Here is a 22,626-nt window from a genome sequence, read left to right as displayed (position 1 = left end):
GTGACACTGTAGATATTTCTAGACTTTTCAAAGTACCTGTAGCAGGGTTAAAATGTCACTATTTTGAACTACATTTTAGAATAGTCTTCTGGAATTAAGTATTACATATTTCCCCATGAGAGTCAGAAAAAACCATGTTCCCTTTAGGATCCTACCTCAGCTAGAAAGATCAAGCTTAATCACTCAAAAAGGAATGAATCTAAAATATTGCTTCCTTCATTTTTACTGACTAGAATATAATCTCTATGAGGTTAACTTGGGAAGCTTCCTCTACCACATTGAAGATGACAAGCTTAACTATACATTCTTAATAGCAGTTCACTGGTCATATGTGTACTGTAATGGAGAAATTATTTACATATTGGAAAAAGATTTTTATAAATCTTTCTAAAATATAATCATTAATTACTCCACTTACTTTCCATAGAGGAAAAAGGCTTTATACTCAAAATACCAAGTTTAGACAAGAAACAAAGGCATACCTAACTTCTCATATATCAGATGTTGAAGCTATTTCCCCATCCCTAGATATGAGTAATCTGATTTAAAAGCACAACTGTTTTTAGCCACTTATATATTAACTTTTGGTGGGTCAACAGGTTCCCTCATGGGTAGCTAGCCCCACTTCCCCATTCCAATTTGTCATAACCTGTGCACGCACATGCACGCACACACACACACCCTTCAAAAAATTACGAGGGTAACAACTGCTTCTGAGAAGGTGGAAATGAAGGTCCCCAATGATTAATTTCTGCTAGCTAGAAGTCGAACATGCATGAAAACTCCTGTTTAGGGTCCAGCCTTTGATAGGACCATGAACAAAGAAAACCTGGACGCCACCATTATAAACTATCCTGACGCAGTACATGCAGAGCCTTGGACTCACTGAGTACTCAGTAAGTGTTAGCTATCATCATTACTGGTACTCTGACAAGTAGTATAAGCCTGAAAAAGCCTAAATATTATAATACATAAACAGGAGAATTTTCTAACCAATAATGGAAAAAAACTATGGAAAGTACTTTGTCTTTTATAAATAGACTTTATTATTACATATATCTATTTGTACAAATTAGATTTTTTTTTGATATGGGTTAATTTTTACTCCTACCCTAAGGTCTATATAACAGCAGAAGAGGAGAATGAGCCCAGTCCACAGAACATGGAAGTGACCCTGCAGAATTAACAGGAATCAATGGACTACACTGTGTAATTAAGTAGTGTTGAAATGGAAAAGAGAGATAATTATCCCCCTCAACACATAAACATAACACACCCATTCACACAGAGACTTTCAGATGTGTTTCTGAGAGAATGATCCTAATTCTTGATGAACCAGTTACTCACCACAGCAAAGACAAAGTCGAGATACTTGATGTTGCTGCTGCTCAGCCTGAGCAGAGCAGTTTGAGGTTGGCAGCTGCCAGTAGCGTTGGTTGTGTTGGGATTGATATTAAAAACTGAAGCAACCTTTAGGGGAAGAGGAGGGGAGAAAGGCATAGATTAACCATAAAAATCTATAGCAAAACCTTATATTCCAATAAGATCAAGTTCATGGAAAACAAAAACTCCTTTTGTCTCCTGGATACTTAAATGTATGATGTCTTACTTTCAAAGCTGGCACAAGCCCCTCAAGCTGTAACTCAGCAGACTTTAAAAAAAAAAAAAAGGAAGACAAGAGGGAAGCTTCCTCAAACAATGAGCCAAATGAAAAGACATTTTTTATGGTGCACAAGAGCCATTTGTCTAGCTTGTTTAAGTCCTAAGACACTGGAAATGGGATCGGTTTGCCAGAACGCCCTCTGTAGGCCCAATAGAGCTTTGCAAGCAGAAGTGCCATCAGGTACTCCTTTCTGTATTTACCTACCTATACCATTCAGATCATCAAACAGCTGGAGAAACAGTTGCACTGTTCCAAGTTTACAGTGTTAGTCGCTCAGTTGTGTCCGACTCTTTGCAACCCCATGGTCTGACCACAGAATTCTCTAGGCACGAATACTGGAATGGGTTGCTATTCCCTTCTCCAGGGGATCTTCCTGACCCAGGATCAAGCCAGGGTCTCCTGCACTGCAGGCAGATTTTTTTACCATCTGAGCCACCAGGGAAGCCCTCACATAAAAGTGTGAAGGAGTTGTACTTTAAACTAACTGAAACAAAGATCAACTGCTTGGACTTCCCTCGTGGTGCAGTGAATAAGAATCTGCCTGCCAATGCAAGGGACTCAGGTTCCATCCCTGGTCCAGGAAGATCCCACATGCCACAGAGCAAATAAGCCCGTATGCCACAACCACTGAGCCCAGGCTCTAGAGCTGGAGAGTAGCAACTACTGAGGCCCATGTGCCTAGAACCCATGCTCCACAATGGAGAAGCCACCACACTGAGAAGCCTGTGCACAGTAACGATGAGTAGCCCCCACTCACCACAACTAGAGAAAGCGCACCCAAAGCAATGAAGACCCAGCACAGAGAAGAATAAGTAAAAATAAATAAACATTTTAAAAAAGACTACTCTTAAAAAAAAAAAAACTGCTCATATTGTGACCTGCTGACGGGAAAAGAATCTACACCCCAAAGAGTTCCTTAAACTAATAGGTTTCCTGCTGGCCAAGACAATCCTTTGACAGTGACATTAACTCTTTACGGTTGTATTAACTCAAATTAGTTACAACTCTACAAGACAACATCAGATCAGTATTTAAAACTGCATCAGTCTATTACACTACTCTTGGGCTGAAGGCTGGACCCACTACATTGGAAAGGAGATACAGAAAAGAACGTATCAATAAAAACAGGCAACTATACCTTATCATGAGTAATGTTCAGCTGCAGCCCCATGGTAGCCAGAAGACAGGTACCATTGCTATTTACAACTGAATAGGATCCGACCACTGGTTTTGTTGGAGATGGCAGCGTGGTGGGAACGATGGGCACGGCAGTGGTTACAGTTTTATCTTTATCACACAAAAACTCTAAGACATACAAAGGACAAAATAAACTGTTTAATTCATAAGGTCAGGGAAGAGCAACATACTTCTCAAAACAGAAGTCCAAAAGGATTATATTTGGGATAGGGAATGTCTTGAAAGTATTATTAGTATTTTAAACTAAATGAGGCAGAGGTCCTCAAACTGCTGCTTCATATGCAGACAATCTTAAAAAAGTTACGACACAGCACATGGGCTCCAGACACATCCAAATGCTTTATCTACTCACATGTGGCCACACACTCATCTTTTTATACACTTTGTTCCCCCCAAATTATCACCTGCTTCTGAGATGAAAATCAGAGATTTAAGTTTGAAAACAGTTCACCCCTACATTAAAAAAAAAAAAAAGTGTTTTTAACTAAAAAAAAAGTTTAAAAATTACTGAAGGATTTAAATACAAATGAACCTTTTCTCTGTGTTGCCCCTACAGCAAATCATAGGCATTTCAACCTCTTCACAGGAAGTGCTGGTCGTTTTCCAGAACTGGTGGCTGAGAAATTAATGTATTTCCAATAAAGTCATATAAAAGTTACCAAATCAATTTATAAAAGTCAAGATTAGAACACAAATCCAATTTCTCAGCTTTTGTCTGGGATCTTCAAAAGCTTAAAAGGTGAGGATCAAATGCTATTTGAGGATTTGTTCCAACCAAGATTAGGTTTTATCCACGGGGAGCACTAGAGGTAGGTATTTCAGAAGATCATTCCGCCACATGTCCATCAGAAACCTGTAAGTGCAAGTTCTACCAGAATCAGGATTGCTGTTATTTATAAAACTTTACAGTACAATGTAGCTGTCAGTCTTAACATATAAATGCTTCAGATGGTACTTCAACTAAAGCTTCTTGGTATACTGTCATCTTAAGTCAGGACCCAAGTACAGAAACGTCTTACCTGTTGTGCTCACTGTGCCATTCTGGACAAAAGCTTGTACATGAACGTCCCAATAGTGCTGGACAACGTCACGGTTTTCTAAGGTTGACAAACTATTGCATCTAAAGATGTCATTCAATGGAATCTTGAGTGCCACACGGTTATTAACAGTAAAAACTTCTGTAAGACAAGATTTAACAACAGCTATTTCCAAGAAGGTAGGAGGAAAGTGATCATATAAATACACAGAGTTTCACCTTTTCTGTGTGCATGCCCCACCCCACTCCTGAAGTGACAACAGACAAGGCCTGTTCAGGGACTGACCAATTCACTGTGGCTAAAACACAAGGGGTTAAGAGGAAAGGGGTGATGGAATTAGGAAGGAAAGATAAGTTGCAGGTGGTCACACTTTGCAGCATATTCTATGACCTAAGGACAGGTTGGGCATTGTTTTGTTAGCAATAGAAGGTAAGTTTCAGTTTTTAAAGCTGGAAATAACAAACATGTCATTTAAGGAAGACAGCAAAACTGTAGACGTCAGGCAGAGCAGAAAACTTTGTAAGCAAAGTCATTTAAGAGGTAAACTAGCTAGTACGCTAACGACCTGGTTAAGAGGAAAGATGAGGGCTCCCCTGGTGGCTCAGTGGTAGAGAACCCACCTGCCAATGCAGCAGACATGGACTCGATCCCTAATCTGGGAAGATCCCATATGCCGCAGGGCAACTAAGCCCACAGTTATCGAGCCTGTGCTCCAGAGCCCACGTGCTACAACTACCGAAGCCCATGCGCCCTACCATCCATGCTCCACAACAAGAAACCACCTCAATGAGAAGCCAGCACACTAGAGAGAAGCCAACTGGTCACAACTAGAGGAAAACCTGAAAGCAACAAAGATCCAGCACAAAAATAAAGAAAGAAAGAAAAGTATAAAAAAGCAGGGGAGATGAGGAGGAGTTGCCTAAACCAAGACAGTGAGGGGCAGTAAGAAGAGAGCATGCGTGCGCGCTCAGTCACGGCTGACTCTTTGTGACTCCACGGACTGTAGCCTGCCAGTTCCTTCTGTCCATGGGATTTCCCAGCCAAGAATTCTGGACTGAGTTGCCATTTCCTCCTCCAGGGGATCTTCCCGACCCAGGGATTGAACCCACATCTCTTGCACTGGCAGGCGGGTTCATTACCACACGGAGCCACCAGGGAAGCCCAAGAAGAGAACAGAGAGGCAAATTGCAAACACTTATCTAAGGTAGAAGCAACATGACTTAGCGACAAAACAAACAAGAGAGATGGAATAATCAAGGATTATTTTTGTGCTACAATCCCAAAGTAAGTGAAAGTAACTAAAATGAGTTTTTGAAACCTCTTCCTGGATAGAATTTAGAGACTATTCCATTTAGGAAAATCTCACAATATGAAAGCAACAAGTTACCGCCTTTCTGTGCAGTTATTATAATGCCTATAGTGAAATGCCAAAGGGAAAAAAAATTTAAACCAATGAACCACAACAGTTTCCTCCAAAACCATTTTTCACTGTTAACTAAGTGAACAGATGTCTGAACTGGCTGTACATAGACAGACCTCAAAATACAAATGAGTGCAAAAACAAGTCATAGACACACCGGAGTTACGTTATAAAACTGTCATTTTTAAAATGATGCATTGTGTCTGAACACATATTGACATATATATTAGTCAAATACAAACATATAGACAGGAAGGCTACACTCCTAACTCCCAAGAGTGATCCCCTCTTGGGAGGCAGGGAGGAAAATGGCTCTGAGGAGTGGGTACAAAGGAAACCTCTAGACTACCTGGTAAGGTTTTTTATTTCTTGAAATAAAACAATGAGGCAAATATGGAAAAAACGACATTAGTTCTGGGTAATGGGTTTATGTGTGGTTCTGTTATTTCCTGTACTCTTTTCTATTTCTACACTGTAATTTTAAAAAATTTTTCATTTATTTAACACCAAATACATTTTGTATTGGGGTATAGGTGATTAAGTGAAGGGACTTAGCCATACATATACATTGTGGCTTAGACAGTACAGAATCTGCCTGCAATGAGGGAGACCTGGGTTCGATCCCTGGGCTCGGAAGATCCCTGGAGGAAAGTGTGGCAACCCACTCCAGTATTCTTGCCTGGAGAATCCCCATGGACAGAGGAGCCTGGCGGGTTACAGTCCATGGGGTTGCAGAGAGTCAGACACGAGTGGGCGGCAAAGCACATTCTCCCCCCAACCTCCCATCCAAGTTGGCACATAACACTGAGCAGAGTACACTGTATTTTAATCATGAAAAAGAAAAATTTAAAGGAAACAGCAGGAGGTAATTCCCTGTGGTTAGGACTCCGGTCTTTCACTGCCAAGGATGCGGGTTTAATTGCTGGTTGGGAACTAAACTCCGAGAAACTGTGGCACAGCCAAAAACAATAAACAACTTCAAAGTCACTTCAATTACCAGATGCCTAAAAATAGGATGCTAAATTATTTCAAAAAACTATCAACAGTTTGTTTAAGGGAGTCATTTAAAATCTCAAATAGTTTCAAATAGTTTCAGTACAGCAAAAAAAAATGTTGTTGATGCTGTTTAGTAGCTCAGTCACGTCCCACTCTTTGCGACCTCATGGACTGTGTCCCGCCAGGCTCTTCTGTCCATGGGATTTCCCAGGCAAGAATACAGGAGTGGGTAACCATTCTCTTCTCCAGGGGATCTTCCTGATCCAAGGCTTGAACCCACATCTCCCACTTGGCAGGAGGATTCTTTACCATCTGAGCCACCTGGGAGGCCCACGGCCAAAAATAAATAAATAAATGAATGGGGAGAGAGATCGGTGTTAACGTTTCAAAGTCCACAGTCTTCCCACTAAATCTGTCAGATTAACCCCCATCTGCTTTTACTGCCGGAGAAGGCAATGGCACCCCACTCCAGTACTCTTGCCTGGAAAATCCCATGGACAGAGGAGCCTAGTAGGCTGCAGTCCATGGGGTCACTAAGAGTCAGACACGACTGAGCGACTTCACTTTCACTTTTCACTTTCATGCATTGGAGAAGGAAATGGCAACCCACTCCAGTGTTCTTGCCTGGAGAATCCCAGGGACGGGGGAGCCTGGTGGCTGCCATCTATGGGGTCACACAGAGTCGGACACGATTGAAGCGACTTAGCAGCAGCAGCAGCAGCTTTTACTGCCACCCCACCTTGGTCCAGGTACTTATTATATCATCCGTTGAGCTCTGTAACAGTCTCTTAAGCTAGTATCTCTGCCTGTAGTCTCCTCACTTCCCGATTAATCCTGCAGAACATTCTTTATAAACTACTGTCTCTTACTTTTGTTACATCATTCTCCTGCTTAAAAATCTAAAATGGCTCCCCAGTGCCTACCCCATCAAGCTAAAAGCAGTTCCTTGGCTTCCAAAGCCCCCTATTAATTTAGACTCACTGCACCTGGCCAACATGATTTTCCTTCTACTATGTATAGCCTCTATTTAACTGGGCGGCTCTCCAAACACTACTGCACATACTGTGCTTGCCCCTGCTGGAAATACTCTGCTCAAAATTCTCCGCTTACTCAAAATCTACCATTAGGCGAAGTTTCAGCTCAGGCCCTCCTCCTCTACACCAAGCTTTCTCACTCCTCCAATGCATGACGTCCTCTGCTTGTCATCAGGCCCTCTTGTCCACAGGTATCCACTGATTAGCTCAGGGACTATGTACCATAGGTAAAGTTCACTCTGTACGTTGAGAAGTCAGAAAAGATTTATGAACCCTCCACCCCAAAAACACAAACAATAACAAAACCACACAGATCTCAATGTTCTTTCCAATTTTTCCATGTATACTTGGGAAAACAACTTCACTCACTTTGTCTCTCCAACTAGTTCTTAAGCTCCTTGAAAGTTAGGGCCAAATCCTAATCCTAGTTCTGAAAGACAATATACAGCAGAAAGCTAAATATACAAAATATCCAATAACAAACTTGCTTCAGTTATCCTCTCAAACTAAGAGATCAGTAAAAAACAAAAAAAAAAAACAACAAAAAAAAACTAGGATTTGATTTCTGAGTCTCAGTTAGTGATACTGCCCATGTTTTACATGAGCTCACTCACTTCTGGGTCTTTAAAAATATAATCTTTTGATACTCCATAAATCCAAATGAATTACTCATCCCCCAGACCAGGCAACTGAAGCCCATCTACTTGTGTTTCTGGGGTCAGGATGAAATACTATCTGTGAGAAATGCTAAGCTACTAGGAACACCATGTTAATATCCCAATCTCAGTGGAAGGGGAAGAAAGGAGAGAATTATATTCCTAGCAAGACTAAAATCTCCATTATCCATGCCTTCAAAATATTTTAATAACACATTTCACTTCTAGTAAGTTACCAGAGCGGCTTTCCTGGTAGCTCAGTTGGTAAAGAATCCACCTGCAATGCAGGAGACCTCAGTTCGATTCCTGCGTCAGGAAGATCCCCTAGAGAAGAGAAAGGCTACCCACCCCAGTATTCTTGGGATTCCCTGGTGGCTCAGCTGGTAAAGACTATGCCTGCAATGCAGGAGACCCGGGTTCAATCCCTGGGGTTGGGAAGATCCCCTGCAGAAGAGAAAGGCTACCCAACTCCAGTATTCTGGAGTTACCAGAATGGTCTAATTCCCAATGCCTTCCCAAGTTCATTTTGACCTAAAATTGTCTCAAAATAGCAGCAAATGCTGACTTTAGTCACCTTACCTTTTTTTTTTAACAACTCTTTTCCCTTACGTTTTTTACTTTACAGTCAAAATCCTATATAAACGGTAACAAGATTCGAAGATGAAGTTTTTCTGATGGTCTCAGGTTACTAAACTTGTACCCATTTAAAATAGTTATCAGTAAAGGATTTTCTCATTCATTCAACACTTACTGACTGCCCACTATTGAATGAAGTAAATAACAGTAGTCATGTGCCACGGACACATAAGTTCAACAGACTTTGGTTCAAACACCAGCTTACCACTTACTAGCCTGTGTGACCTTTGGGAAAGATATCTCATCTCATCGGGCCTGTAAAGCTGAGATAAAATCTACTTCCCAGGGTTGCTGTAAGGCTTAAAAGTGAGATGCTGCTGGCAACATACTTAGAGTACTACATGGTACACAGTAAAGCATCAAGCAATGACATCAAACATCCTCACTGTATCAAATACTATGCTGTGCAAGAAAATCCAAAGACATGACATTTCCATTCCAATTAGGGAGACAGACATGCATAAGCACGGCTTTTAAATTATTTACATTGTTCATTATTAATGAAGAGCAAGAGAACACAAACACAATCCAATTCTTAAGGTTACCTTTTTCCTTCGCATCAGGAAATGTTTTGTTATCATTAGTGTTGTAGGAAAATGAGATGGTGTCGACTAAATAAGTAGATGGAGATGCTGCCTCTTTTGTAAAATTCACAATCCAGGAAAAACCGGACCCAAACTGCACTGCTATTTTAGGACCATTCTGGTCGTCCCCACAAAAGCTTCCATTGTAGGTTGCAGCACCAAGGTCTGAAATGGGTACAGTTTTCTAAAAGAAAAAGACACCTGGGGCTTAGTCCCAAACAGGCAGCAATGAGAACAAGCATTTCCACCGTGAGTGCCACTATGAAGTTGACATCACACCCCACTAGCCAGCCTGGCCCGTCTATGCTGACGGGTTTCCGATTCTTTACCTACACACCAGTCCCTCTGGACAAATTCATGTATGTCTAAAAACAAAAGGAAAACCAGTCTGAAGTTCAGCTATTGACTTAAAAAAAATATATATATCAGGCTGTAAGCAGGCAGGATCTCAACGAAAAGAAATAAGGCAAAAAGGATTGAGAGGATAAACCCACCTCCACCCAAAGGTGACTTTAATAGCAAGCTATTTAAAAGAGCTTCGATGTTAGTACATGTTGAAAATTATAGAAATAGTTAAACCTGAAACACCATAGTCTTCAGATCATTTTCCCTTAACTAATTCCAAAAAACCTCCAAAGAACTGATGAATTAAAATATTCATTCCTAAATAAATAAAAAAGTTCACTTCAAAACTAAATAGAATACCTTCAAGTGTACATGCTAAATAGCTCCACAAAATGTACATGGTGTCAGTTAACATGAAATCAAATTTGTATAAATGAATGCAAAGGATTAAAAAAAGAGAATATAATTAAATTCCTACTATAAAACCCAAAGAAAAATAAAAACACTTACATTATGCTTGTCTGTGGTCTCATAGCGTATTGTGAAATTCATCTGCCATTTTGCATAAAGGCAAGTGGCGTTTGATGAATCTGTCAAATTAAGTTCCAATGCATAAGACGAGACAGCGCCTAGATTAAAAACAATAAGATTTTTAAATTGGACTACAGAAACATATATAAAATAAAAGTAAGCTCTATTCATCCCTAAAGTTCAACCTAATAATCATTTCCACACTCGGTGCCTTGCTAGTTTTAGGCAATTATTACTTATTAAGACTTTTATTTTTTTAGGTAAATGAGGTGATGGGGAAATGTGGAAGGGGTGTTTTCTCAAACCAGCTGGTGGAACCTTCTCTATAAAAATAATGATAGCTCTGATTTCTGCGATCTTGGTGCTTTAAATCCTGTCAAACTACATGACCTATGACACTGAGAAGTCTTGGCAAACCCTTTTATTCTGATGTAAAAATGTGGGCCAGGTCTAAGCATGTGTATCACGTGATCAAAGGAAGAGTATTACAAAGGTTGTTAGATCCACAAGCAAAAAGTTAATTTTTATAAACACAATGTTTATCATTTCAGTTTCATTTTAAAACCCAATCGATTAGAAAGCCTAATTCATCTTTTGACGTGGACTCAAAAGTCCCTTCCTCCATTCTCAACCTGCTACCTCTTTTTTAGCAGAGAAACCTTTCAGGGACAGAAAAGCTTTGGGGATTTTCAGCTACCTCGACTCTGATCTTCTACACTAGGTTAAATGGGGGACATCACCTATTACATTGAAGAGCCCAAAGACTCAAAACACGATATGCCAGAAAACACACCAGCAGCATAAATGAGGGACCACCATGTAAGGATTTTCTTCATTGTCTCACCAAGGGGTGCACTGTTTCCTGTTGAGATAGGTGTACAGCCTGAATGATACCCAAGCATGCCAGCGTCACCTACAAGTGGGGACACGCTCTAAACTAGAGAGAATCGAGTCCCGAGAGGAATACCAAGAAGGCGTGCCTCAGCAACAGCTTTCAAGCTGTACACAAAGCCCGCGTCATGCTCTGGAGACCAAGCTGCCTCGCCAAGCCTGAATCTGATACGCCTAAGCTCGTGGTCACTGACAATACCTAAATGTACTGGCTACAGGCTCCAAAAGACCTGTGAGGCCTAAGTAGGTTTTACAGCCATTCTTTTCTCAGAACAATCTGGAATGGAGCTACCATCACTGATCCAAGGCTACCCTGCAGTAGTGGTGAGAACTGCAGCTCAGAATTCTGATCAGCTGGAAGCCTGCTTTCCATACACATTCTCTTGGTCTGTTTAAAGTCCCCCATTTTAACACATTCTCCTTGTATTCAAAGTATTCAGGACTTCCCTAGGGGTGCAGCGGCTAAGAATCTGCCTGCCAATGCAGGGGACATGGGTTTGGTCCCTGGTCTGGAAAGATCCCACATGCTGCAGGACCACTAAGCCCGTGTGCCACAATTACGGAAGCCTGCAAGCCCTAGGACCGGTGCTCCGCAACCAGAGAAGCCACCACAATGAGAAGCCCGAGCGCCGCAACTCGAGAGTAGCCCCCACTCATTGCAACTAGAAGCCCACGCAAAGCAAAAAAGACCCAGACAGCCAAAAATAAATTTTTTTTTAAATTCTTTGTTGATTCTGAATAAACTCATTAAAAAAAAAACACCAAAACATTCAAAAGAAACAACCAAAAAAGCCTGCCGTGTGTTAATCATTTTCTTTCCAAAGAAATCAGAGTAGCAAACAAAAGTACGTGAAAAAGCACTCAGTATCAAAGGATCAGTATCAAGGGTGGAGGACTCGGCTCTCTGGAACAGAAAGCAAAGGCAGTTGTCTGTATTTGCCGCTACACTAACATCAAAACGACAGAGGATGAGATGGTTGGACGGCATCACCGACTCGATGGACGTTAGTCCATCTGTATGTCCATCGAGTCGGAGAAGCTCCAGGAGTTGGTGATGGATGTTTTGGAACTGTCGAGTTTGAGGTCACAGGCATTGAGTAAAAGTGGCCCCTGGGCAGCTGGGGGTGGAAGAAGCCCTCTGAAAGCACAGTTCTCCCAGGGTGCTGGGTTGTGAAGTCAGAGAACAGAATGTGCTGGGCCCTTGGGTAGGTGGGTAGGCTGTTTTGATGTTAGTTTTGATGTCAGTTGCTCAGTTGTGTCCAACTCTTTGTGATCCCATGGACTGCAGCACACCACGCTTCTCTGTCCATCACCAAACTCGTTCCCCACTTCTCAGCCTCACTGGCTTGAAAGGAAAGGCAGCACCCTGTCCAGACACTCAGGCTCAAAAGGTTTTGGGAATTGGCTTCTCCTTCATTCTCTTTGTTGAGTCCTATTGATTTTTTTCCCTTCCAATTCCCTCTGAAATCCAATCTCTGCCTTTAGTTTCTACTCCAAACCCACCAGCATACCCCTAACTTACTACAGATGCGTCCTAGCAGCCCCTAGAGGTGCTGTCAGATTCATGGTCCTTAAACGCCTCTCCCTCTCAGGATACTGTCTTGTTCAAAACCTTTTACGGGCTCCAAAATACCCATGCTAGAATTTAATTCCTCTGCCTGACTTTCAAAGTAATCTTTAATCTTGCCCCACCCTATTCCTCAACTTCTCTCAAGGCCGTGTTCCCAGAACACACCCTGCCATCCGGCTGAACTCGTTCCACTGGACCCATTTACCGCGCTCCAGTCAACCTCTGTCCCAGGCTTCTACCGTTCCTACCATCTGAAACAGACTTGTTTCCCTGGGACGGGATTTCACTATTTCTGGCTGTCCCCAAATCTACAACACCCCCGCCCTTTTTTAAAAACAATTTCTGGCCAATCCCACCTCCCCCCACTGTAACAGCTGAAAATGCGCAGGGGCCAGCCAGCAGGGCATGTTGCTGCTTAATGCCTGGCGGCGGCAGTGCAGCTCAGTGGCATGAGTTGGGACACTGAACTTGGCTTCAATTCTGAGTAATCCACTGTACCTTTCTCACAACGTGAGTTTTTTTTTAATGTGTGATGTGTAACATACATACCGAAAAGTGTATACAGCATACATACAGAAGGGATTGCAAGTGCTTGAAGCATTTTCACAAACTGAACCCACTTGTGTCAGGACGCAGAACATTCCAAGTGCTCCCCCGAAAGTTCCCTCGCTTCCCCTTCCAGTTACCAATTCCCTTCCAAGGGCAGCCAACAACCTGACTTCTAACAAACAGCACAGTTTACTTTTGCCTGTTGTTCAACCTGATGTAAATGAAATCATTCACTATACTTTCTGTTGTATCTGGCTTCTTTTATGCAACATTATGTCTTTCGAGATTCACCCACGGTGTTGAGCGTAGTTGCCGTTTGTCATTTCTAATTCTGTATGTACAGCCTTCCTGCATTAGGTCAGTACTCCACTGCATGTCTATGCTACTGCTTATGGACATTGGGCGAGTTTCCAGTTTGGTTCTTTTACAAATGGACGCATCAGTGAACACAGGTGTGTGTGGTGTGTCTATTGGGTGTATGTTTAGGAATGAAACTGCAGGGTCTAAGTGTATGCACATGTCCCAATATCTTTTTAAGAAATTCCTTTTCTGCTTAAAAATTGATGAGATTTAATTTCTGTTGTTTAGAATTAAGAACCCAGACTGATAGGCTGTCCGTTTTTCAGCCACCATTCTCTCCTTAAAGATTTCCTGACTGTAACAGCCCTCAAGGAGCAGTCACAGTGCGTATTGCCACACTTCCATATACTTTATACTACCCTGAATTATTCACTTACTTTATGCCTGTTAATCCTGTCTCCTCTATTACTGTAAGCTCCAAAACAACAGTTTTCAACTGTAACTTCACAAGAAACTGAGGTGCCAGGGTGAATTATAGTATACAGCAAATAAGTTGTTAGCTAATACAAAAAGTACCAAAGACCGTGAATGAATGATACACACGAATAGATTCAAGATTCGCTTTTGATAAGGTCTCTGCTACTCATTTGAATTCTAATATTCTCCCTTAGGCAGATGATCTTATCTATGCACAGCCCCTAGGAGTGTGTCTTTTTTATGAATGTCATCCATCACAGGTGTCAGGGAAGGGGAGACTATATCTATTACTTCCATCTCCCCCCATCCCTAGTAGTGCTGAATATATTACATTGTCAATAAATACTGATTGATTATATCCAGGTGAAAATACCATGCAATCAGGACCTGGAACACAGCTTAATCTAATTACAGGAAGTCTAAGCCTTCACCTCTTCCAAATCATGAACCCAACCCATCAGTCTTCTGGATACTCCCCTCAACCCCCATGTCGGTTTTCTCCACAATACATTTTGACATGGATTTAAGCTAGGAATACTGCTTTTCCCAGAAGTTTATAGATGAAACATTTACATTTTGGTTAAAAAAAATCTTCAGCAAGCCACTTGCATCCTATCGAAGTGTCTGATTTTAGACTAGCCAGCCATTTTTGTCAAAGACTTTATGACACTAAAAAACACAGCTGAATATATCCTGGAGTGTGTAATTATAGACCTGAGTTTACTCTCCAAAGGGGCTGGGGGGGAGAGGCAAAATCAACTTTCCCAAATGCAAATATCCTCTTGTTTCCAAAGAAATCATTTATAGGTTCTTTTAGGACTCAGAACTCTGGTCTCTAAGCATGACACACAGCAAAATGTGGCTAGGTTTTCCTACGTCTTTTTGATCCAAAGTGTGGTTGAAAAATATACATTTGTAAACAATATGGGGGTGGGGGGGGGGAACATTATAACAGTAGTAAAACAAAACCAATGAAAAACAATTATCTAAGAGGCAATAGTATAATGAGACAATTAAAGAGACCCATCACTGGAGCTGAAGAGCTAGAATTCAAATCAGGCAGTCCAATTTAAACACTGGTTGTGACATTCTGGGCAAGTCAACCTTGCTAAGAATTGTACAGTGTATTTCTCTAACACATTCTTCGAAAGCACGAGAGCCCTTCAGAGCGAAAAGACCTTTGCCATGCAAGTTAAGAGATTCCAACTTAAAAGTTTTTTTTTTTCCCTTCTAAGAAGCACAGCACCTAAAGGGATCCCTTCCCAAATTTTCAGTTTGTCTACTTTCATTGTATTAAGTGATGGACTCTTGTCCTCAAACTCTGATATCAATTCAGAATGAGGTTGAGCAAAGGATCTTAAAAACAAAAACACGAAAAAAAACCAGGACATAGGCATACAGTATCTATTTACACTTTGTTTTCAACTCATAGGTTTGTTGAGTCAACCAAGTCAAATCAACTGTTCCTCAGTTCCTAATGTAAGTAACAATTACCACGTGGTAGTTCCTGATACTCTGGATTTCTGGTAAATCTCTTAAAAATTTAAAAAAAAAAAAGATTTCAAGCTATGAAATATTGTTTTAAGGTCAGAGAGTGGGTAAGGAAATAAAAGATTTCCATTCAACTAATGGAAAGTGCTTATTGCTGAGTGGTGTTGGGCAGACCTCCAGAATTCTTTTTCAATGCAAGGCAGGATACCAACAAGTACTTATAAAGTACACTTTGGGAGCTGACAGGATCTCTGATCACTTTAATCTGAAATTATGATCGAAATGCTTTCATCACTACAGGAGGAAGAGCAGTCTTCTTGCACCAAGGATCACTGAATTCAGCTATAATACTGTGAAATAATCCTTCATCACAAATTCCACTCAAGGATCCAGTGGAAGAAAGCTGCACTCACGGGAAATACGTGAATATCTATAAATCCTATCAGATGTGATAACCAATGACCAACAGATGAATAATAAGCCTGTCCTTTCGAGTATCTTTATTAAAACCAGAATAGTTTCAGAAGAACAGTGAACCAAAGTTATCAGTGGTAAGGCTACAGAAAAATCTCACTTTTCAATCACCTCCGAGAGAGATAAACTGGTTCTTTGTGAAAATTTTATTTATTCTCCTCATCCAGGATGTTCTGGTTCCCCAGGTGAACCTTCACTACTGTTTAGGTTTATGTGAAGGGATATAGGTAAGATGGGGCTTCCCTGGTGGCCTAGCGGTAAAGAATCCTGCCAACACAGGAGACCCGTGTTCAATCCCAGGGTTGGAAAGATACCCTGGAGCTGGAGGAAAAAATGGCAACCCACTCCAGCATTCTTATCTGGAAATCCCCTGGACAGAGGAGCCTGGCAGGCTACAATCCATGGGTCAAAAAGAGTCAGACACAACTTAGCGAGTGAACAACAGGTAAGATACCAGCATTATTATATGGGATTATACTTTAATCAGTTGGTTTATAATCATCTGTACAGCTTAGCACTGATCTTAAAGTTCTCCATCTTGCAAAACCCAATGTAAGGTTCACAGAAGAAAAAGGTAACCAACTTAATCTAGTTCACCGATGTCTCCCCAGCGCTCACCAACGAAGACCTTCAACAAAAGCCTACTGAGTTAACCCCGTGCCCCCAGGCCCTGTGCCAGGGAGGCAATGGGAAGTTAACGGTACAGCAGACAGTCTCCACACAGAGACTAAATAAATCCACAGAGATTTGCCTAGTGAGGTGGGGGGGCTAGGGGGAAGGGGAATAAAAGGGTGGAAAACAGGCTAGCCTAACAACCTAGGCATTTGGGCAAGATAAGACTGACTCCTATTCCTCCAAGTAAGTCACGTGGGCTGGCCTCCTTCAAGTCTCTGTTCAAATGTCACCCAACAATGAAGGCCTTCTGACCACAAATGTCAAAGAGGGTCAACCCCACCACTCCCTCCCTACCGGCTCTTTCTTCTTCCTCATATCCTGCCTCATTGCCTTCACCTGCTTATGGCACTCTGCAATTCTGTTCTTGACCTGAGGGGCTGTCTTCCCCCACTAAGAGGTAAGCTCCCTGAGAGCAGGAACCTTTCGCCTAGTGGCTTCCATCAACAACTGTGGGAAGGAGCGACTGCTCTACCAGTAAAGTACACACTTGGGAAATTTCTATCAGGTTTTCCCCCACCCAGAATAGCCTCCACCGTATAAAAACTAGAAGTCAGATTAGTTATGGGAATCAGTAACCACAGAACTCTGAAATCTATAATGTCACAGGGGAAACATAAGCAATGATGCTAGGAAAAGTTTTTCATCCACTACTCTAACGCCTCTAGGTAGCTTTTCTTCAGACGCTCTCTGCTGCTGCTGCTGAGTCGCTTCAGTCGTGTCCGACTCTGTGCGACCCCATAGACAGTAGCCCACCAGGCTCCCCCGTCCCTGGGATTCTCCAGGCAAGAACGCTGGAGTGGGTTGCCATTTCCTTCTCCAATGCATGAAAGTGAGAAGTGAAAGTGAAGTCGCTCAGTCATGTCCAACTCTTAGCGACCCCATGGACTTCAGCCCACCAGGCTCCTCCGTCCATGGGATTCTCCAGGCAAGAGTAGGCAGGTCTAATTCATTCCAATAAATACTAGCATAATTTAATCTTTGTGAAAAAGGCCAACACACAGGCTCTAAGAATTCCTTTCTATACTTACTCTAAAGCCATCTATTTTTAAAGAGCTACCTGGTAGAGCTGGGAGAGAGTTATAAAATTACCAAGTGAAACCAGTGCACTACCAGTTCATAAGGTCATAAATCCAGGAACAAATCCTCCTCCCTGGGACCCTCTGCAGTGCTCAGGAACAGCCTGAATTTCACAGCAGATACTTCACTGACTTTCCAAAAAACTATTATTGGTATCCATTTTGATACATAAAGGTAAGGTGCAAAATCCACCAAGCAACTGAAGAATTGCTAAATTCTTAAACACACACAGGAGTCTGAAAATCTTCCAAGAGGATGTTAGTCCCAAACAATAAATGGCAAACTAGCAGATGAGCTGATGGCTTTTTTAACGTGCTTCTTTTCGCCTGTTTATTTTCTGCAATGAGCAAGCACTGGTTTTGTAAAAAGAACACACAAAAAAGCTTTCATTAAAAGGAAAAAAAATGACAAGCAAGCCAACAAGACAATGAATTTTTCCCCCTTTCTCTGCACAATAAAAGTGTTGTTTGTGCTGATCCAATTGGCAGAGAACTACTGATTACCAGATGCCTTGGTCAGATGTGTTCTAGTCACTGATAAGGTGCTTCTCACTGTAAACAATCCTCTCACAGGGTCATCTGGCCTCCCCAAGTGCTTCACAGGGGAGTCAAGGCGGCACATTACATTTGAGCAAAGCTCCACGGCCCCTTTCAAAAGGGCTAGAGGCTTTCCTGCACTAAATGCACAGCTAGATTCCCTTCTGGCATCAGGGCCCCTTTACTCTCTTATCCACTGAGGACCTCAAAGGGCTTTGTTTATGTGACTTATATCCACTGCTACTTGCTGTACTACAAATTAAAACTAAAAAAGGGACTAAAACACATCAGACCCATGAGAGTGGTGATGTCATCACACATTCTACAGCTTCTGGAAAACTCCACCGTACTGAGGAGAGGATAAGTGTGAAAAAGACAAATATCTTAATTTCAGTCTGGAGATAGTTTTCATCTGACAGGAACTTCCCCCTAACTCCACCCTCAAAGATCCTTAAGAATCACTAGATGATCCAGACCCCTTCCAACTCCATGGCTCTGGAGCCAGATTCATCATCTTTTGGCACTACTGACATTCTGAGATGGGTAATTCTTTATGGGGGCGGGGGTGGGGGAGTGCTGTCCTGTGCCTTGTGGGATGTTTAGACACACCACTGGCCTCTTCCCACTAGATGCCAAAAGCAATCCCCAGTGATGACAACCCAAAATGTCTCCAGACATTGCTAAATGCCCCCTGGGTGAGAATCCCCCATTCCACGTGTGGACTTCATTCTTCTACTGAAATGTGAATTACAAAATGTGTGCCTCTCACTGCCCCTCCCGGGCCCCTACTGTATCTACTTCTTCTCTATTCCCACCTGAGTCTGCGCCTTCCGGTCTTTTATTAGGTCACAAATGGCAAGGGTCAGGTAGTAACAAGCTCAGAATTTATCAGGACAGGAAGAAACATTCTGGCCAAAGTTCACCTCTCAGGTATTTAAAGGCCTCGGGGACCTAAAGCTTGCGGGTGGAAGGGTGGGGGTGGGGGTGGAGGTGGGGCGCGGGGCGCTCAGAGCGCCAGCAGCCAGGACCTAGCAAAAACCCGATCCTTAGAAAATGACCTGCCCTCCTTCTCCGAAAACCAGGCGGTAACAGGCCAGTTGTGTGAGAGAGAAGAAAAGGAGCTTCTGAACGCAAAGTGGCAGCATAAAAGACTCAGATACACCACCCCCAAAACCTCAGTATATGGGTACCTTTTTTTAATCAGTCTAGCTGGAAGGAAGTAACAAAACTGGTTTAAAAAAAGATAAACAACTATGTCCTCAGCACCTCCAAGTCAGATATTCACTCCCCACCGAAGTTTGTATTCATCCCTTTTAGTCTCCAGAGGTTGGGTACAAGTTTTCTCGTCTGGAAATTGCCCCAGCCACCTTAGCTCCCCCTTCCCCATCAACACTCCAAGTACCAAACCCCAATTTATGATCTCTTGAATCACCCTTCCTCCACAGCGTTAAACTTCTACCCCACCAAGCCTCTCACTGCCCCTCAGAATCTCCCCCTATCTGCCCCCCCTCCTTAACCCAAGCTTCTCCACGCAGGCAGTCCCCTTCCCTCCTCAGTTTTCTCTCCCGCCCCACAGGTTCCCACCATCTTCAAAACTCTTCCTTGATCCTAGGACCAGGACTCTAATTGTCCGTGCCACCCCAGAATCCGCACGTACCGCCCTCCCACGCTCACCTCTCCTTAGCATCTCCCCCAAGTTACTCTTTCCACCTCTGCTGCTCTTCCCTACCTACTCCCTCGGCGTCCACCCGGACCCCTTGCTCTTTTTTATTCTCATGGGCCCTTGTCCCTCGCCATCCCTCGGTCGGGCCTTCGCTAGGTCACTGCTCATCACCTCGGGCCAGCGCCAACGCCCAGTGTCTGTCGTTCAGCCTCTCAACCCCCTCCCCCCCGGACCAGTCTTTCAGGTTACTGCCTCTGAACTGGGAGCCCCGGGCCCAGGATCAGGGACTAAGCAGAAGGGCCCGACAACTCACCCAGGACGAGGCAGAGGAGAAGGAACCCAGAGCCCGGAACCGGGGCGAGGCGGAAGCACACCATGATCCCGGAGAGCAGGCGGCGGCGACAAGAGCAGCGACAGCAGGGAAAAGGCTCGCGGAAACCTGATAGGAGGGCCGATGACCACCGACCACAACGCTGCAAAAGCCAGGACTCGGCGCTTTCAGCGCGGGTCATAAGACCAGGGGCGGGGCTCTTTCTTGCCCTCAGCCAATCAGCGCGCTTGAAAGCGGCCCTAGGGGTGGTGACGCTTGGGCCCAGTGGGCGGGGTGACCACGCCCTGGCTTTTTGGTTCACAGTCATTTTTATGCTCCTAAGAGATGCGCGCGGACGGCCCTTTCTGAGGTTTTTAAAGAGAGACGAACTTTTTTGGGGGGTGTAGATAGTATAGATTATTTCAGTTCTGACTCCTTGAGAATACTTTTGCTGGAGTTAAAATGGTTGCTAGGTATTGCAACGTTATACCTACAGAAATAAAACATGATTATTCTCCAAACACTGTTGCCTATGCAGCTCATGTCATTAAAAGGACAAGGGAGCTAGAGGGTGATATGGAGTCAGTGAACGCCAGAGCAGGCCTTGAAGTTCACCTAGTTACAACACCCTGTTTTTCAGATGGGGAAACTGAACTCAGAAAGAGGAAGAGTCTTATTTAAATATAGAAAGAAAGACAATGAGGAAGAGAGAAATAGGACAAGGGAAGAAAGGATCATCCATATTCCGAGCACACAGAAAGAGACACCATTATCTACCTGTCCATCCAACAAGCTGTTTTTCCTGTATCTATACACATGTAAATATTCTTTAATTAGAATTCACTCTAAACACATTATTTGGTATAGTTGACAATTGAACAGATGAAACCTAAACTCTTCAACAAATGAAAGCATTCAAAAACTATAAAGATCTCAAATTGGGACAAAGTGTTGATTCTCAAATGTTAGTTTCCAAAAGTGTCATCTGGGGATTTTTAAAAACAAGCAGAATCCTCACGTCATTCCCCAGAGATTCTGAAACAGTAGGTCTGTGGCACTCCTAGGAATCAGTTCTTTTGTTTTAACAAGAACTCCAAGTGATTCTGATTCCTATGGTTCCCAGACTACATTTCAAGTATCAGAAAATAGAGCTTCAAAATCATCTAGTCCCAGGAGATCTTAATCTGGTTCCAATGGATGAACTAGGGGTCGGGGATAGGTGTCTGTGAATCCCCCAAAATTACAGGCAAAATTTACATATGTGTATTTTTCTGAGGAAGTTGGTAGTTTTTACTATTTCTTAAGTAGGACTGGAGAAGGCAATGGCACCCCACTCCAGTACTCTTGCCTGGAAAATCCCATGGACTGAGGAGCCTGGTAGGCTGTAGTCCATGGGATCGCTGAGAGTCGGACACGACTGAGCGACTTCACTTTCACTTTTCACTTTCATGCATTGGAGGAGGAAATGGCAACCCACTCCAGTGTTCTTGCCTGGAGAATCCCAGGGACAGGGGAGCCTGGTGGGCTACCGTCTATGGGGTCGCACAGAGTCGGGCACGACTGAAGCGACTTAGCAGCTTAGCAAGTAGGACCTATGACTTCTCACCCTAACACCCACCCCTGCTCCAATATTAAGATCTATTCCCCCACTGTCCTTCGCTTGAATGTGATTAATTCCTGAAAGTGAGAACACTGAATGTGTTCTGTCATGAGTGAAACTGACTGCCCCATTGATAAGGCTGGGAAGCAGCTCTGTCCTGGATAACCTGCAGCTGAGTTGAGCGCTCAGAAGTGCGCCCCCCCCCCCATTATTTTTATTTATTTATTTTGGCTGTGCCACATGGCATGCAGGCATGCAGAATCTTAGTTCCCCGACCAGGTATCGAACCCGTGAGCCCTGCAGTGGAAGCATGGAATCTTAACTCCTGGACCTCCAGGGAAGCATACTGCCCCCCACCCCACCCGGCTCAATCCTTAATGAAGGGACTCTGTCCCTTCTTCCTCAACTATAAACTGCCTAAATTTCATGTTCAGCGAAATGCTAAGAAGAGATAAAACAGCATAGTGGAAAGAACAGTGGGCGGACATTCAGAAGAGCTGGGCGTGAGATACCTCTGACTGACATCATGACCTTCACTTCATCTCTTTGAGCTTCTACATCCATAAAATAGAAATGTGTGACTAGAGCTGTTTCTCAGCGCCGGCTGCACTCTGGGATCACTGGTAGGGCTTAAAAACTAGAGATGCCCCTCGGTCCCACCCCTTGAGATTCTCTGATTCAGTAGATAAGGCCTGGGGCCTGGGCACTGTATTTTTCTTAGAACTCCCCAAGACAGTATTAATCGGCCAGAGATGAACTGTCAGGTAATCCCAGCTTTACAAGTCTAGGATTCTATGAAAGTAAATGCTCATTTATATAAGATATAAGAAAACAAAGTGCCCCATTGAGTCAAGAATTCCGTTTAACCAATTGTACTGAACTTCTTGCAGATGTCAATCAAATGAAAAAATGGA

The 22,626-nt window shown here is 43.0% G+C and overlaps 1 protein-coding gene across 3 annotated transcripts in view; it reads right to left on the bottom strand.

Moving 5' to 3' along the window:
- Positions 1 to 20,332, bottom strand: part of LAMP2 (lysosomal associated membrane protein 2) — a 37,969-nt gene extending 17,637 nt beyond the window's left edge. For all 3 annotated transcript variants that reach the window (XM_027535039.1, XM_027535040.1, XM_027535042.1), the window contains exons 1-6: positions 20,116 to 20,332; positions 10,079 to 10,197; positions 9,185 to 9,407; positions 3,880 to 4,038; positions 2,802 to 2,968; positions 1,348 to 1,470 (exon numbers count right to left, since the gene is read on the bottom strand). In XM_027535039.1, the coding sequence (XP_027390840.1) occupies positions 1,348 to 1,470; positions 2,802 to 2,968; positions 3,880 to 4,038; positions 9,185 to 9,407; positions 10,079 to 10,197; positions 20,116 to 20,314 (990 nt within the window). In that variant the 5' untranslated portion in view covers positions 20,315 to 20,332. The remainder of the gene's footprint in view (positions 1 to 1,347; positions 1,471 to 2,801; positions 2,969 to 3,879; positions 4,039 to 9,184; positions 9,408 to 10,078; positions 10,198 to 20,115) is intronic.
- Positions 20,333 to 22,626: the final 2,294 nt, after the last annotated feature.

This window comes from Bos indicus x Bos taurus, chromosome X (assembly GCF_003369695.1).
Source record: "Bos indicus x Bos taurus breed Angus x Brahman F1 hybrid chromosome X, Bos_hybrid_MaternalHap_v2.0, whole genome shotgun sequence".
NCBI classification, from domain to species: Eukaryota; Metazoa; Chordata; class Mammalia; order Artiodactyla; family Bovidae; genus Bos; species Bos indicus x Bos taurus.
This window is presented reverse-complemented; position numbering and strand designations above follow the sequence as displayed.